Source organism: Aythya fuligula, chromosome 2 (assembly GCF_009819795.1).
Source record: "Aythya fuligula isolate bAytFul2 chromosome 2, bAytFul2.pri, whole genome shotgun sequence".
Lineage (NCBI taxonomy): Eukaryota > Metazoa > Chordata > Aves > Anseriformes > Anatidae > Aythya > Aythya fuligula.
Window position 1 is genome coordinate 38,330,072 of NC_045560.1, and position 17,429 is coordinate 38,347,500.

Genomic DNA, 17,429 nt, shown 5'->3' on the forward strand with positions numbered 1-17,429 from the left:
AATGAATACAAAATTTTGTAGCACTGCATTACTTGGCTGACTCTTTACCAGCTAGCTGTAAAAAGGGAAAAAACAACAACAAACATGTTTTTATATATATGGAAAAATAAAAAAGAAGAACATTATAACAAGTATTTAAAATGCAAGTTATTCTATATACCATTCTCAGGACCACTGAGGCAGTGAAAACAGAAGCTGAGTAGGGTTCAGTTCTACAACATATACACATTTTAGAAGAAAAATGCATCAGAAGAAAATGCGTTTTGTTCCTTTTTTATTCTGTCACTTCCCCAAAACTGAAAGGTCATATGATGCAGATAATCCCTCACATGACACAGTTCTCAAAATTGCTGAGACACAATACCAAGTGGTTAACACACGAAGTGGGGAGGACAGTCACAAAAATGTTATTCCCCTAAAAAAACATGAATTTTGTACTTTGTTCACATGAAAACTTCGCAGAAAACAACTACTTATTCCTCCATACAGCTGAATTAAGAGGATGGAGGGGGGAAAATAAATAAAGAAAAAAAAAAAAAAAAAAAAAACAACAAAAAAAGAAGAAATCAACACTAGCACCATCCCACTATTGGACTTCTCTTTTTCAGAAGCATGCAACCTCATGACAGCACAGACAGATACTTATGGATTTGTTGACACGTTACAGAGTCTTCTGAAGCCATAAACTGCACTTATTTGAGAAACAAGGTATGCTCCCTTTCCTTCCTGCCTCCTTCCCTACATAGTAAGTCCAGGCCCCATAATTGGTGTGGAAAGGGACATCCTCATAATTTTACCTAATGAAGAGGCAGGAAAAAAAAATAATCTACATCTTTTCTCCTATAGTAGCTACTGCCCAGAGAAACCAGTTTGAGATTGATATAACTCTAACATTGAGAGTGTTTATATGCATCTAAAGAACATAAATCAATGATCAAAAGATTAAGCGATTTGAATTTTGAACTCACTGTCCTCAAAAGAAATACAACACTAGTGAGGTCAACCAGCAGCACATGAAGGGTATCAGATAGAAGATAAAATAATTTTAAGGTTACACACAAGAGTTGAGTATCCTGAGATCACCTTAAATACAGTGTACCTCTAAGGTTCACCTTGAGTGCTCAGGGGCTTCCAGCACCACACCGAGTCTTGCAACTGGGTCTTGCAGAGGAGCTGAAACAGAGGCTCCAGCAGCCCCATGCAAGGCCAGCTCTGGGATCGGAGTCCCTCTGTCCCAATGTTATTATTTCATCTTTCCCATCCCTTCAGCAATAGCCTCAGTACTTCACTCCAAATGCCCGCCTTACTTGGGTGACTAAAAATCACGGGCACAAATTTTAATAGGCAATTGTAAATGTTTTAAGAATCCTGATACCTTGTCAGCTTGAAGAGACATCAGAGGGAATACTCTTGAGCAACTAGGGTGGGTTGGAAGGGACCTGCCTGCCAAGACAGGGCCCAGGGCCCTCAAGGACTTACTTCCCTGAAATAATTAATGACATCTTCAAAACCTAAAGCACAGTAACATCTAAAGTAGAAAACGGAGCTGCATTCCTTACTGAGTTTATTAATTAGGGGGAGAAAGGGAGAGTGGGAGGGGGAGAGGGGAGGAAGAGAGGAAAGAGAAGGGAAGCACAAGCAGCAAAAGAAACCCAACAACTTGGTCTCAGGTCTAGGCAAGTAAAATTAAAAGGGGAGGGCAGAAAACAACCTTTCGGTTTTGCGAAGAAAGAATTCAGAAATGCTCATAAAAGCATGGATTTTGGCAACTCTTAATAGCTCATTCCTTGGTTATTTATAGGTCTGGAAATTTTAATTTTAGCAATTGCAACTTTTTTTTTTGGTTGTGATGGGGGTGGGAATGCAGGTTGTCAGAACAGCAGCCAGGAAATGTGAGAGGATTTCTATATTGCTATTATGCTGCTTGTTTGCTATGATGGCCAGGTACACTCAGATCAGGTAAACTGAGAAACACTTATGTTCCAAGCAAGCTTTCTTCCTGGCATCTCTGCCAGATCATATAAAAACTGCATAAAACAGCATGCAAATTAAGGGTAGGAAATTTGAACAAAGAACAAAGTATGTGATATATATTGTGCCCATGTCATATGCAGAAAATCATTCACTACAGCACCAGGAGTTTGATCAAAATGCAGTCAAGACATCTATATTTATCACAAGTGCAGAGCCATTCAGACTTCAGTATCATACCAGCACTTGTTTGGTGGGTGCACACATTTTACGGACTGCAAGTGTGTATCTGTCCCCAGTCATCAACTGCAGAATTATGTAAAAGATATTCTGGGAAGGGGAGAGAGAGGGACAGGGACAGCAAACAAAGACCTTCAAAATAAATGTAAATAGTAATAGAATGCATATTAACTGCTGTGTCCATAAGTACCACAGACTTTGGATATATTCCATGGAAATACTTCATGTCTTCTACAAAATACATTGAAAAGATGCAACCATGAGATTCTACTAAAGGGACATACAACACAGACTCCTGATGGCTCTTGAACAGAAGGCCTTCTTTGCCCTTTTTCACTACTACATTTCCCCATAGCCCCACACACCGTCCACGTGCCCAAATCTGTCATACAATTTGTTAGAGACCCTCAGACACGCACCTCGAGCCAGCCAGCAATTGGCCACTGCCCCAAAGCTCATCTTTAACACTGTAGCCAGTTTTCTTTATCTTGACCTTGCTCATGTTTTTACTTCTACCGCTTGTTTCTTCATTATCTCTAATCCAGGGACGTGTGAAACAGCGCAGAGACACCTGCAAATTCCTTTCCCACATTCTACTATACATCAGGCCTGGAATTTCTCATCTATAATGCACTGGCTATTGGTTGTCCTGAGAGTTAGGCTAGGACAACCTCAGTTTCAAAGGATGAGCAAAAAGGAAGGAAAATAAATAAATAAAGAAAAAGACCATAAATAAATAAATAAAAAGACCACCTTCATGTTTCAGGATACTGTGGGTAACGGGAAAGTATTCCTTGCTTTCACAAGCGCTGTTACAGCAGTTCAATACACGAACAAATAAAAACACTAAAGTGAAAAACCCAAACCTGTTTGTGAATACAAACAGCAATGATTCAGAAAATCTTTTTGTAGAAGAAATTCAAGGGAGATAATACTAGTTAGAAAGTCAATGTCATTTGATCATTGCCATATTTTCAAAGCTGTGCCCAGAAACTAATTAATCTCTACAATCTCTTAGTCTGGTAGGTGACCTATTATCTCCCTCTCATAGAAAAGATAACAGGAACTCAAGGGGTACATCTAAAAGTTCAAAAGCACACCAACAGTGCGATTGTTCCAGAATCAAATGAACTTCCAGCCTTTCTAATTCAAAAGAGAAAATGAAACAAAAAAACCCTCCTTATTAATAACAGCATAGATATGATCATAGGTATTTCAGTTATTTTCACTGTAGAAGTAATAAGAAACTTGAGCACTAAAACTCAAAACACAGCAAAACTGTGAAAATGAAGTATGAAATGTTAGAACTAATGGTGAGCAGAGAGATGGTATGATTAACATTAAATAAATAAATGCAACAGGCCTGCTTGACTGATCACTTTGGAGCAGCTCCCAGTAGACTGAGGTAGAGCAGAGCTTCAGCATAAGGGTTTAGAAATAAGAATTGATGGTAGAACAATTTCTTTACAACCCTTTGGAGACTGAAGAACCAAACCAGGAGAGAAATGAGATCTAAGCCACTTGCTAGATGTACCAATTTAATGGAATGCACAAGATGGCCCAGAATTGAGCCCTAGATTAAATTCTAAGTTGCCTTCCCCATCAAAAGAGATCTGGAGAGGAAGCAGAAATGAAGTGAGCCGTGCGTATCAAACACAAGAAGTCTTTCACCCAGCACCTGCATATGCTGCTAGTCTCTAGCAATAAAATCTGCAAACCCAAGGAAAAGCATGAAAATACACTTCAGAGCATAAATCAGAAAAGGTTTGGCTTTTCCATGCAAAATTTGTAGCACCATTTTACCTTGCCTTATTAATAAAGAAATTGAGAATAAATCTTGATACCTATACTCTCAACTCTACGGCAATTGAGAGCTGTGTTTTTGCTCCAATCTGTCCCAAGGACTCCAATTCATGTCCCTGTGACATGGGTTCCTCTAATAAGTGGTAAACCTGGTTGTCGGAAGGTAGCCACAGCAGTCTCAGAGAGAGACAGCTGCAGTAACTTCAAAAGAGCCCATGTATTCAACTCTCCTAACAGGAGTAAGAGTTGTAGTCGTATTTTACTGAGGAACGCGTGTAGAGTTCATATCCTTACTCCCTAAAGTTTTAGTTTAAACGAGAAAGAAAATGGCCAAAAAAAGGAGGAAAAAAAAGAAAAAAAAAAAAAAAGAAAACTCCCTAAAGTAGAAGATGCTGTTGAGTTTTCTAGACTCTAATGCAAACTGTATCTCAAAGTTTCTTTGCTGATATATTTTCAAGTCATTAAATATGCTTGCACAAGAGAAATAGCGCGCTTGGTATTTTTGCAGTTCACAGAATATCAGTGTTCTACACAAATAAGAGCAATTTCCTAGTACACAAAATGCAAGATAAATAAGAAAAAAAAAAAAAAAGTAAATTCTAAGTGAAGATGATGACTCTGAGTCTTCCATGCTTAAATTAGGCTTTGGAGATGCCGCGCATTGAGCACAGCAGCTTACATATTCTCTAACAAATCCTCCATACCTACACAAAACAGAATACTGCTAATGACAGTGACAGAAAACGATAACTAATCTTGTTTCCACTTTGAGTCATTTTTCTGTGGTTAATAAATTATATCCATAACAGTGTTAATAAGTTATGGTACGGTGTCACTGCATTAGTCGCATTTGCGATGAAGCGCTTCATATGGCATTACCTATGCCCATGGAAGTACATAAGAGGAGAGACCACTGCTCCTCTCTCACAAGGGTCTAATGCTGGCATTCTGACAAACGCTCTAAGGAAAAATTGCCCTCTACCTTCTGCTTTGCTCTTACTTCTCACCTCTGTTACGGCAGCACAGTATTGTGGGCAATTCACGAACTTGAATATATTTAACAAAACACAGACACTTTAAATCAGTCTCCTTTGCACAGGAGCAATATACAATTAGTTATTATTTCTGCAAATATGGGAAACATTCATATCAATTGAGTCACTTGAAAAGGCACCATCAGACCAACATGTCTTTCCTCTTGCTCATGGAGGAAAGCTGGAAGATTTAGACCAACCGATGGGATCTTGACCAACCACTTCTTCTTCCAAAAGTTAAGATTAAATAAACACATTTTAATCTTAACGTGATATGGTCTTTAAAGAAACTGACTACAAAAAGAAAAGCAGAAGCTATTTAAATTCCCAAGCAACCCGACCACTGCAGCACCAGTGAAGATAAACAGATGACAAAAGTACTTAGCATGCTTTAAACAACAGAAAAAAAAAATATCTCATGGTTTTAAATATATTCTTTTATATTAAAAAAAAAAAAAAAAAAAGTGAAAAACAGCAAAAACAGCAAACAAACAGCCTCAAATCAGAGTTCTGTAATCTGGGGTTTTGGTAATCTCAGGAGCTGTTTTTGAGGACTGACATTAGGCAAGATTTTTGTCCATTAAAATTATGATGTAAAAATTCAGTACTGTTTTTAAAAAAATCTTTTAAAAAATCTTTTAAAAACAGTAATTGCTGAAATTTCTCCAGTACTATGGAGAATGAATACAATGAAGTATTTCTTTCAAAAACTGTTTTCCTGCTTTGCCACTTCATCATCTACGTATATACACAAGTTGCTATGTGAAACACTAATCCCAATTATAAATGAAATGTTCCATCTTTATACAATTTACTGGCTTTCCATCACTATCAAGTAAAAACTAGCACTGTTGGACTGAAATGGAGAATAGTCCCAAATTATCCGCAGCCTCCACAAGCCAGCAGTGCAAAAGCTCACATGCCTTTATAGTAGGTATGCACAAGATAACTTTGCAGACGTATTACTAGAATGGTTTGCAACCAGTGAAGATAATTTTGATTATTTCCACTTCAAAACTTCCTATATTGAAGCCACATCACTGAAAACAATCTAACCATAGGGGAAAAAAAGTGATGGGAAAACAGACTGCTAATATATCCACTGGAAAGACAGAGAGAGAGAGAGAGAGCAAGCAAGTAGTTCTCTATAGATTAAATGATGTCTTTCAGAGACAAAAACTCCAATATTCTGAGCAAGAGAAATAAAATTCCTATAAAAATATCTCAACTTCCTTAACTTCCTTTTTCTTCTCCCTATCACAATTAGCATCATTTATTTGTACACTGAATTTCTGTCTCCACTGTGCCACAGCAAAATACAATTTAAAATCTAAAACGTAACAATATATATGAAGTTCCCACCAGAACACCGGCGGACTCCATACTGCATAGAAAAATAAGTTGCTCCCTCCCAGTAATTCGAAAAAGGAATGACAAAAAAAGAACAATACGACTAAGGCTTCAGGAAGGCATCAATTCAATATTTAGCAATGCATAAATTGAGACTTCATTTTTGTTTAGGTATATTTTGATTAGAACTAATAAATGGCTGATTTTCCTTTGGTTGTTTGCAACAACAACACATCATCCAAAGAGCTTTATTCTTTATTCCCCTCTCATATAGCATGCCAAGGACTGTCTCATTTTATGAATTAGCATTTAAAACTACTGCAGGTTATCTAACAAGCATTCAGATTCAATAGTACTTTTGACAGCAGTAAGTAGAGAGCCTTTTAACATCTTGAACACATGTGCTTGAAAAAAGTAGTTACATCAAAGCAGTTCAAAGACTGAAGACAAAAACCAGTTAAAATCCAGTTTGCTGTGAGACAATTTTAGTGTGGTGTAAACAACCTTTCACAACTCCCCATGGGAAACGTTGTAAGACTACGTTCAAAATGAATCAGGCATATTTATAAAGATCATGAAGTGGTCAAATGAATTTGCATTTTTGGCAGATTCACTCCACGGATACTACTTGCTGCAGTCTGTAGAAATCTCAAATCTCACATCAGTGTTGCCTGTAGTGCTTTATTATTTATTACATTTTATGCTAAGTACCTGTGAAAGGGGACATTCCTTGGCCAATGAACTCTGGTTCATATCCTTCAGTAAGTCCTTCAGAGCATTTCTTACTGTTGTGTGAGACCATTGTTCAGGAGGCAAGTCTTCTAGTTTAGGGCAACTATTTGAAACACAGATTAGAAAAGGGATTATTACAAGATTGCATCCTGCTGCAGAACATTCCTTTAAGACAGACAGATTTCATTTTGCGCATCAAGCAGATGCATCTGGAGATTGCTCTCGGTCTCCTGATTGTTCCGATTAGTTAATTACTTTATACAACACATCTGCTGTATTGATGCATGAATTATACATCAGCTGCATGTGGCGACTATTTTTTCATGTTACTTCTACCTTCCTGCTCTGATGCGCTTGGTAAAACAATTTAAGGTGTAATGCTTTCTCACGACTGATCATGAAAAGCATTAATATATTAACCATTTTTTTTCTTTTTTGTTACCGTGAAATGTAAGAACCTAGACAGCAACAATAAGTGTGAGCAAGTCATTCTTTTACAAAATGCACACAGATGGTACTGTTCATGATATGCAAAAATATTTTTCTCTTAAGTAAACTTTATGTAAAATGCCTTCTTGTAATGCATCATTTAATTGACTAAAATGCAATATAGTTTTAATGAGATATCCAAAGAAAATCTATGTATCAGAGCTATAAAAGTTTTCTGCAATAGTATGCTGTAAGTTAAAGAAGAATTAGGGTAACTAAAAAGGAATTTAGATAAGCCTTTGTACTTTGAGCACACAGCACAGCGGGAATTAAATACAAGCAATATTAACCATGAGAGCTGACAAATAACAGTTCACTTCCCAGAACTGGTATGCAACTTACCTGTGTAACTGGATTTTCAGTGTGACCACATGATACACGTCTTGCAGCATGTCTGCTACTGTAGCATCAGGGGCATCTGTCACATAGGAGAGTGGAACTGGATTCCACTTCCCAACCTGGATAAGCCCTGTGGGATATGTACATATATATCTATATATTATTATTATTTTTTTTTTGGAAGAGGAGGGAGGGCAAGGAGGACAAAACCAAAAAAGTAATGTACCTGCTAATTCCTAGGGGCAAAAAAAAAATGACCAATTTTAACAAGATTGGCACTTTTGTTTCTAGCTTCTTAAATCTGACATGATAAAACGACAGTCCCCCTACCCCCCCCCCCCCAAAAAAAAAAAAAGGAAAAAACAGACAAACAAACAAACAAAAAAGCAACACCTACTCACACATCACCAAGGGCATTCTTTATATGTATTGTGAAATTATACAAACGCATTATAATAGAGATTTTTTAATACACATAGAAGCATATTTTCCTAAAGTTATGATTAATTCAATAGGATGTAATATAGTAGTTACCCTTCTTAACAAATTATAAAGGATTTTGTAATGCAAGGACTGAGTTAAAAAAAAATACTTTGCAGTCTCTAAAAGCATCGGGAACAAAATAAAAGAAACAGAGCTGGATATTCAGTCATAAATGCAAGTTGACTCTCAACAGTCCATCTGCTCAAATATGCTTTACACTTCCTTGTGGATCCTCAGTGGAGCAGATTATTAAGGTCAATAAGCATACTAATGATTCAGTTGAAGTCTTTTTTTCTTAAAAAAAAAATAAAATAAAATAAAGAAAAAAGTGTCTACCTCAACATTCCACATGAACAAAACATGCGCTAACAAAAATACACTAAGGAAAAAAAAAGCAACAGAGACAGAATTTGAAAGAAGTTTAAGAAGTGAAATCCGCATCTCATTCCTGAAAGAAATCCTGCCCCTCCCCCAGGACCCCCCAAACAAGCACAATTCATTGTACAATTTCCCAGCATTATTTACCTTTTGCTTGGGCAGCAGAGCTGTGAGAATATCCGAGTGATAGCAATGCCATTTCAATCAGTTGGTTGAAAAGCATGTCCTTCCTCACCAGCACAAATTCTGCATGCTCCTCCTTAGAATCATACTCAATGGCATTTTCATAATGTTCCACTACACAGAAAACTGGAAGCATACTTCCTGTTAAAAAAAATAAATTTTACGTATTAAACTGGAGTTATAGTAGAGTAGGTGGGTCTACAAAGCATTATGTAAATAAAACCTGTATGAACAGGCAGACGAGGCATCAGGAATCATCACAAATATTTGATAAACATATTCCCTGAGTCCTTTCCCTTCGCTCTCCCCGAAAAAGAGAAAGTTCTGCAAAACACCCCTCTCTATGAAAAGCAGAAATGCAAATTTACCTTCCTTGATGGGGTACAGATGAAAGAATTACCTGCTATAGAAATCACAAGGTTGACTGAAGAGAAGTTGATTCTCTCTGTCCTGCCTGATTTGTTGTGAGTAGCAGGCAGCACGAGAACCTAAATACACACTGCAGATGTCTTCAGTGTATGCCATTTTAGTACCAGCCACATAATTTTGTTCGTTAACACTAAAACTTTCTCGGTTCTGCCAAAAATATTTCATTACCTTCAGCATCAACAACAAATCACCTCGCATGTTATACATTTGCTCTGAAAAGGGCACACAAGGAATCAAGGCAAAAGTTAACACTAATTCATGCCTCATTCATTGAGTGCACTTGAGCACTGCTTTCACTCACATCTTTAAGGAACAAACTGTGATTTCAATTCAGTTTTGAGTAGTGTACCTGCAGCCAGGGCTTTCTTTTTGTTGCCTCATGCACTTACATTCAACATTCCTGATGTTCACTGCTATTTCGGTATGCCTGAAACTAATTACTAATTTCTAGTTTTGTAGCATTTCACAACAGACCCTTCCCTCTGCCGCGCAGAATATTGAGCAAACCACCTCTTTCCGTTCCTTTTGGATTTTATTTTATTCTTTTAATTCCTTTTTGACAGCAGACAGGAAAATTAACGAACAGCCCAGGCTTTTTTGGGGAAATCATCCCGGCCGGCAGCCGGGTTTCCAGACGCTGAGAGAACCCCTCCCAGCCTGCCAGAGGCACCTCACCCCTCAGCCTTCTGCCCCGGCCCTGTCCCAGGTTAGGATCTCCCGGCGACAGAAAGCCAAAGGGTTAAAAGCAGATGTACTGAACCGCCTTATGGCAGCCTGCCAGAGGGGTATCATCTTTAGCATAAATGATGACAAGGGTTATTTTAACAGGGCACCCAGGAACTCCAATTAGTCCTACAATGTTAATGCCTCTATAACCACTGCCCTCTAGACTGACAGAGCCTCCTAACCTGCTCCGGTGCACAAGGCATCTTGCAGCTGAAAAGGAAGATTTACTGTTGACAACAGAAATGTTTTAAGATCACGTCCGCTGACTTGTACCATAACATCTAGCAAGAAATCACAGTAAAAAAGATACCTTTTAAGCTTGTATATTTAAACTACATCTGTTCACCAGAGAGTCAATCTCTGGCAAACAAACCCCTTCAGGCTCGCTTGGAAAAGCTCACAAACTCACTCCAGTTTGCCCAATAGGCTCAGCATGAAAGACAAGACTAAAAGCTTGCCAATATTTATGTAGTGCAGGAAGGAGCTTTTTCTTTTTTTTTTTTTTTTTTTCCTTTGTGTGTGTGTGTATGTGTGTGTGTGTTTGTGTCTTGTTTTTTTATATCTCAGTGAGACTGGTCAGGAAGGGAGAGAAGACCAAAGCAAGAGCAGTACGTGCAAACTGGTGATTTCTTCATTGGTTTTAATTAAGCTGTGGAGAGCTTTCCAACACACACACACACACACACACTTCATCTGCAGAAAGGTTTTGGCTGTTTCTCCCCCCCTTCCTTTCACACTCTTACAATTGATGTTTCACCTGCTACCATCTGACTGAAAGAAAGAGCTCAAAATTCTTAAGTGGTTTCACTGCTAATACCTGAAGATGAAATGTAAACAAAGCTTCATTTTAGCAAACAGTGCATATACACTCAAAAACAGCCAAGACAGATTTGTCTTTCTCCTTATCAGTTCCTACAAATCAGGTTATGATCAGACACAAAACTAGCAATGCACAGGTACTGCATTGCATGTCAGCACAGTTTTTGAGAGGTATGCGGTCTCAGGAGTTACAACATTCTGAAAAATGTAGTACTTTAAACAAAACAGGAGACGCTCCTGGACAAATTTTGATGTCCAGAGTAGCTTAGCAAAGGTGGATCCTGGTACTGTGACACAAGTATCATCTGACTACAAATCAAGCTACTAAATCTTTTAGCAAACTGTCACTAGTGTCCTTCTGTTAATGTGAAAAATGTTGTACAGGAGAGCACAACCTCAGCTGGCTGATCTCTCCTGCTAGTGCTTGGCAAGACCTCCAAGTGCAGCAACTCCATAACCTTCTAGTATTAAAGGGGAGAGCACTGGTCAGTGCTCGCTGCTAAAAATACAGCATGATTTAAACCTGAAGGCAGTGTTAGAGCTTTTGCTGAAGGTTTACGAGTCTGTGTAAACAGCACGTCTGCCATAAGGAGCAGTGAAGTCTGTAGAATCCTTGTCTAAAACTGTCCTGGCATTAAAGTTTGCTGTGCAAATATCACATAATACCAGAGACAGCTGAAATCTCCTATTTAGGAATTTATGGAACTTATATGTTTGCAGGCGTCAGAAAGTCCTTTTTATATAGCCCCACTGCTTCACTGTACAATATTAATGCACTCTGCTTGAAAAGCCGTAATAAATTATATTTTTAATGCTCTTACCCTGGCTTTCTTAAGATGCATACATTCTTGGCAAACAATCAATAAATAGGGTAATCATGAGCAGAGGCCAAAGAATTTGCTGAAGTGCTGTTTTTCCATTTTTAATAGATAAAGATCTAACAATACGGACTGCTGTGTCTGTTCATTTCAGGATCAATATATTCTTTGTTTTCGCCAAACCGAGGAAAAAATAAATGATTGTACAATAAATGTTATGCATCAGACACAATGAAATTCCTCTGCCTTCTAACTTTGTGCGTTTAATAGTCTTGGTTGGATTTTGCACTTTGCTTAGCAAATGCAAGAAAAATCTGGATTACAAACATATACTGATTATACTGAGAAAAGTAGAGGCTGTTTTAATACAAATGCCAAATTACATACAACATCTTTTTATTTAAATTAGCAAGCCTGCAGAACATGGTAAAAAAGGTTTCTATATTATGGTATGTAAAATTTATAGATTATTGTCCATTGAAAGTATTTTTAATGCAAACAAAAGCCATCTATATACAAACATCAGTGATTCTAAATGTGCCTTTTCCTTGTGTAAATGTCTAATTACAGCAAACCAGCCACTGAAAAATATGACACCCAAGTTGTTCATTGTTCAATAATGAATTGTACTTAAGAAAATAAACTGCGAAGATTGACATCATAAATGACTTTTCCAATGTGATACCTAAAGATTTATACACTCTCCTTTCAACCAACTTGCAACTGTTATGGAAATAGTGCTGCCCTTCCAAGCTTGGACCATCATTAAGAGGAAAGGCGAGAATTTGTTTCAGGGGTTCGGTATTTGCTCTTACATATTTTTGCGTTTCTGAGACCAACACTTCCTCAAAGAATTAATGCATTATATTACTTCTATTTCAATGTAGGAATTTGTTTTAATCAGGGCAGCTAGCCTTTACCTTAACAAAAATCAGACTCCACCCTGTAAAGCAAGATGCTCCACCCAAGCATGAAGCTTACATTTCCCAAATGTGATTTATATCAGAGTTGGGAATATACAGTATTTTAGAATGGAGATTTAATCCTGAAATATAAATGAAGTAGAGTCTGCAAAAGTATGCTTCTTCCCCCCCCCCCAATATTATAATTCATATTTCTCAAATGCAGAATTAACAAAAGTGTTACCTTTTCTAATATTAGTTTTCATCAGGTGTCCAGAGTGTTTTAAAGGCACTCCTTGCATTTTAGCTCCTGTACTTCCAAGTCTTCCTCTTCCTAATGGGCTCCCATTCTGTTCCAAGCGCGCAATTTTGGCTGGTGGACCCTTCGGATCGCTTACATTGTTAGACATTTCTGAATGTTCTTTCCCCTGAGTTGCCTCGTTCAAATGATCCATACTCAGTCCCGCCTCTAAAGATCACCTGCCATGATTCAAAAAAAAAATATATATGTTGTACACGTGTGCGCATATGTATACGTACACAGCCTGCACATGTACAGAGATATATATGTATCATAAGCTCATAAAGAAGAACAAATAACTATTTTAACTAGGAGAAGATGCCTTTTTTAAAAGATACAAACTTATTCTCCAAAAATGACCCCATACCCCAGTTTACAGAGGGATAGCATCGTAATCTGATGGAATTATTTTTTTAAAAAGCCAACTAGAGTACCCCTTAAAAAAAAATAATCTTCATAGTTATTATAAATCTGAGAGGTATTAAGACTCTTATAAATGATGATGTTTGTCAAGGTATGTACTCCAACACAGCTATTGTTACAAATCTCACAGAAGGGGCTGTTATTAAACCTGGGTGTTTTTATTGTGTTAAAGAGAGAAAGAGAGAGGGGGAGAGACAGGCAGAGAGAGAAAGAAAAAGATTCTCCTGAAACTATTCTCAGTCTACTTGATAAAAAATGGATGCACAACAATAGAGGGATTGTTAAAACTTTAGCTGAGGAAGCAACAGATTTATTAGTGAAGTAGAAGACTGGCCATTCACAATTTCTCCCGACACCTTGAGAATAAAAATTAGAAGAGAATTTGACAATTTAACATTCAACTTCAGAAAGCAGTGGCGGGAGGTGGTTGCTTTTGAGTCGCCCAACTGATTTTATACAGAAAGTTTATCAACTTTTGCAAAGTTCAAGATAAGCATATGAAAATTTAAAGGTGTTAAGCCTTAACGGTTAAAGAGTAATTTGTTTTCTTTAAAAAAAAATAGAAGGAGAAGGCAGAAAACCAGCATCTCACAAAACACAATGCTGAAAAAAAAAATCACAATTTTGACAAGACATTTGAAACCCTTAAAAATAAAGAATCCCTTGGTGATGCAAAGCAAAGTTACACACTGGCACAGCTACGTGAAACCAAAAAACGGAAGTAATTTCAATAGCAAATTAAGAAAAGGTATTTGTTAGCATGCTTATATTTCCCTTTTTATAAACTTTTGAAACCTCAGTCCATGAATAACAATTCCAGTGAAATCATTAAAAATCCCCCAAGCCTAGAACATAACGGAGTAAATTTCAAGGATTTTTGTCACTCGTCAGAATCAATTTTACCAAGTAGAAAGGCAATCAGTTGCTGAGAACAGAGACATCTTTCTGGTTATGATTTCATTCATCAATACTGTTATGATTGTTAGGGATTTTACCCTACCTTTCTCTGACGGAGAAAAGGTGTGACTACACTCACAATTATGTTATGCATATAAGATAATCACTAAGGACAGGTGACTAGACATTAATTTATGAACTAGTATTTACATTACCGAGCACAAATAGTAATACTGGGGAAGTCATATTTAGAAAGACTGGTGCGAATCTGATAATTGCTACTTTCTTTCAGTTGCCTAGTAATTCAACACATTTTCTGCACAATTCATAGCAAAGCTATTAAAGTCTAAATATCTTGGGATTTTATTTATTTTTTTTTATATACTACTCTATGTCATTGGTATATACATCAATTCTGTAAACTATTTTTTTCTCCCGTGAACACTGCGCTGTTTTTCCAGATATGGTGAAGAAAGAGGTAATGTATTAATGTGAATGTTTACGAGCAACCTAAAGAATGCCAGCGAATAGCTAAAGTTTAGAAAATCATTTTTCCTTATGCTGCAAGGTGACATGCTAAGGTTTCCCGTTCATCTTGATCCCATCTGTTTTAGGTCGTGTCTCTCATTAATGGTAAACATGCCTATTTTAGCCACTTTCTGAAGAGAGTATTTTTTTTTCCTTTTACTGTGTTAACTGCAGTCTAAGGAAAGAATTACAGTCTCAAACCGTTAACATCTTCCGATGTTTCTGACGATGCTAACGTGCTATAGGGCTGCTTTTCTGAGACTGCCCTCTCTCAAGAATAAGGGAATTAAAAATAAATAAATAAAGGGAGGGGGTGTTAAATAATAATAAAGAAGCCTTGAATGAGAAAATCCTCATCACTTTTGGCAACTTCGGAAGCACTCTAATGCACCAAGGCTCTTTGCTACAAAAAGTATCTAGTCATCATGAGTCAGAATGGCACTACATCATGTACAGTGCATAAAAGTGATAGATCACAGCTCAGTTAATACCCTGACTACAACCAAAACACCAAATGGGTCATTTTCGCTTGGCCTTAGAATACCCACCCATCGGCATCCTCTCCCCGCTTAGTCATCTTGTAAAAAGCTTTATGTTACAAAGCAAAATTACATGCACATAAAACACCTAATTTACTCATTTAAACTCCATGCCCAAGGCTAAAGTTCACTGAAACCTCAGCCTGGAATAGTGATGAGCAACAACCAGCGTGGCCTGCCCAGGGAGAGAGGGCTTGCAGGGAGGAGGAACTATTATCTCCTCCGCTTCCAGGCCAAGAGTTTCCCCGGGTTTCGCGTTTCGGCATCTTTCACAACTACAAGTTCTCGGCACAGGCGTTCAGAGCAGAGCCCGATTTCGAGGCACGGTTTCCCAGCGTAACGCGTACGGCCCCACCGCGCGATTTCTCAATGAGAAGCCGGTGCCGCGTCTCCTTTTGTCGCGATGGAGGAGCCCCGCCGCTATTATCTTATTTCTCCCTCTCCTCCTGAACCAGCCCCCTCCCCAGTCGTTTCCCCTCCTCTTCCCTCCCTCCCCCATAAAACCCCATAATCACATTTGCGAGAGGCTCCGCACTTATCCGTTCCATATGGCTCTGGCAATCCAGGCCAAGCTTTCGCTGTGACCTTTTAAAGAGACAAAGAAGCAAAGTACTTATCTAGAAACAGAAACACTGCAGTTTTCGGAGTGAAATTAGCAAAACCGACCCGAAACTCACCACTTCAAAACTTGACAGCATATAAATAACAAAAACAAAGGAGGTTTCCTTTGCAGCCCGAGCTCTTGAAGAGGAAGAAGTTCAAGACTGATGTTTTCTAGGTCCCCCCTTTTGGGGGGGGGGAGAGAAGGGGGGGGGGCAGCAGACCTGAGGGCTACTTCCCCTAATATTCGCTTATTTGTCTTGTTTTCTTGTTGCTATTTTCCTCTAGGCGGGGAGGGGCAAAAATAGAGAGCGAGAAACGGAGTAGCCATGAGAGAGAGAAAAAAAAAAAAAAAAAAAAGCAATGGGCAAAAAAATAAAATATATTAAATATCTTTAGAGAGAGCCCGTTTTCAAGGTTTAGCAACAGAAGAAGAAGCTGGAGAGCGAATTGATCAGACAAGTGTAACGCTCGAAACGAGGAATTAAGAATAATAATAAAAAAAAATAAAGTACCAGGTTTAAATTGGGGTGGAGGGTGACTTAAGTCTAGCTATCCTTTCAAAAATAAAACCAATGCATACAGGAGCAAGTGAGAAAGGGGGGTGATTAAAAAAAAAAAATCAAAGCAGGAAAAAAAAAAAAAAAAAGCAGCTTTTCTATCCAGTGTGAAGAGCAGAAAGTCTACTTCTAGGTTGTCACTTACACTATTATTCTCCAATAGGCACCCAGAGGAGCAGCACACACAGAAGGAGCCCGCTCCCCTCCCCCTCCGCCAAAATACACACCGTAACAGCCCCCAAACTTTCTGCGGAAACCTCAGCCCCAGAGATCGCTACTGGAGATTAAAAAAAGAAAAAAAAAAAAAAAAAAAAGAGAGAGAGAGAGAAAAAAAAAAGTGTCGAGAAAATTGCAGGAAAAGGCACTAAAATGCCACTTTTAATCTCGCCTTTGCGGTCCGGGGAGGAAAAAAAAAAAAAAAAAAAAAAAAAAGGCAGAGAGGACCTGTCTCCTCTCATTTACCGGGGGCTGTTGTGCGAGAGAGGGGGGAGAGGGAGCGAGGAGAGGAGGGGAGAGAGAAAAAGAACAGAGGGGAGGAAGGAAACACACACAACAAGGCACACCACCACCACTACAAAAAGTGACGAGGTTTCACTCCCCCTCCGAGTCCAAAACCGGGAGAAATTGTAATAAAAAAAAAAAAAAAAAAATCACAAAAACCTCTGTATAAAAAAAAAAAAAATCAAAACCTGTCTGTCTTTCTGCGAAGGAAAAAATAATAAAAAATATTTAAAAAAAAATCTGGTAACTCCAAGAAGAGTTACTCGCAAGGGGGCAAAAATATAAAATAGAAAGGCTGCAAAAAGCCAACAACAACAAAAACCAAACCAGCAAAAAAAAAATATTAAAAAATAATAATTGGAAAAGAATAATAATGGTAGGCTT

At 38.0% G+C, this 17,429-nt stretch overlaps 1 protein-coding gene across 7 annotated transcripts in view; it reads right to left on the reverse strand.

Annotated features, from left to right (window-relative positions):
- The window catches only part of SATB1 (SATB homeobox 1), a 92,425-nt gene that overhangs the window by 57,044 nt on the left and 17,952 nt on the right, over window positions 1-17,429 (reverse strand). For 3 of the 7 annotated variants that reach the window (XM_032181264.1, XM_032181268.1, XM_032181269.1), the window contains exons 2-5: window positions 12,941-13,176; window positions 8,967-9,143; window positions 7,962-8,088; window positions 7,110-7,233 (exon numbers count right to left, since the gene is read on the reverse strand). In XM_032181264.1, coding sequence (XP_032037155.1) covers window positions 7,110-7,233; window positions 7,962-8,088; window positions 8,967-9,143; window positions 12,941-13,151 — 639 coding nt within the window. In that variant the 5' untranslated portion in view covers window positions 13,152-13,176. Of the gene's footprint in view, window positions 1-7,109; window positions 7,234-7,961; window positions 8,089-8,966; window positions 9,144-12,940; window positions 13,177-15,393; window positions 15,779-15,899; window positions 15,964-16,061; window positions 16,823-17,429 lie in introns of those variants that run through there. The other 4 variants (XM_032181263.1, XM_032181266.1, XM_032181265.1 and 1 more) reach the window with 4 other exon arrangements.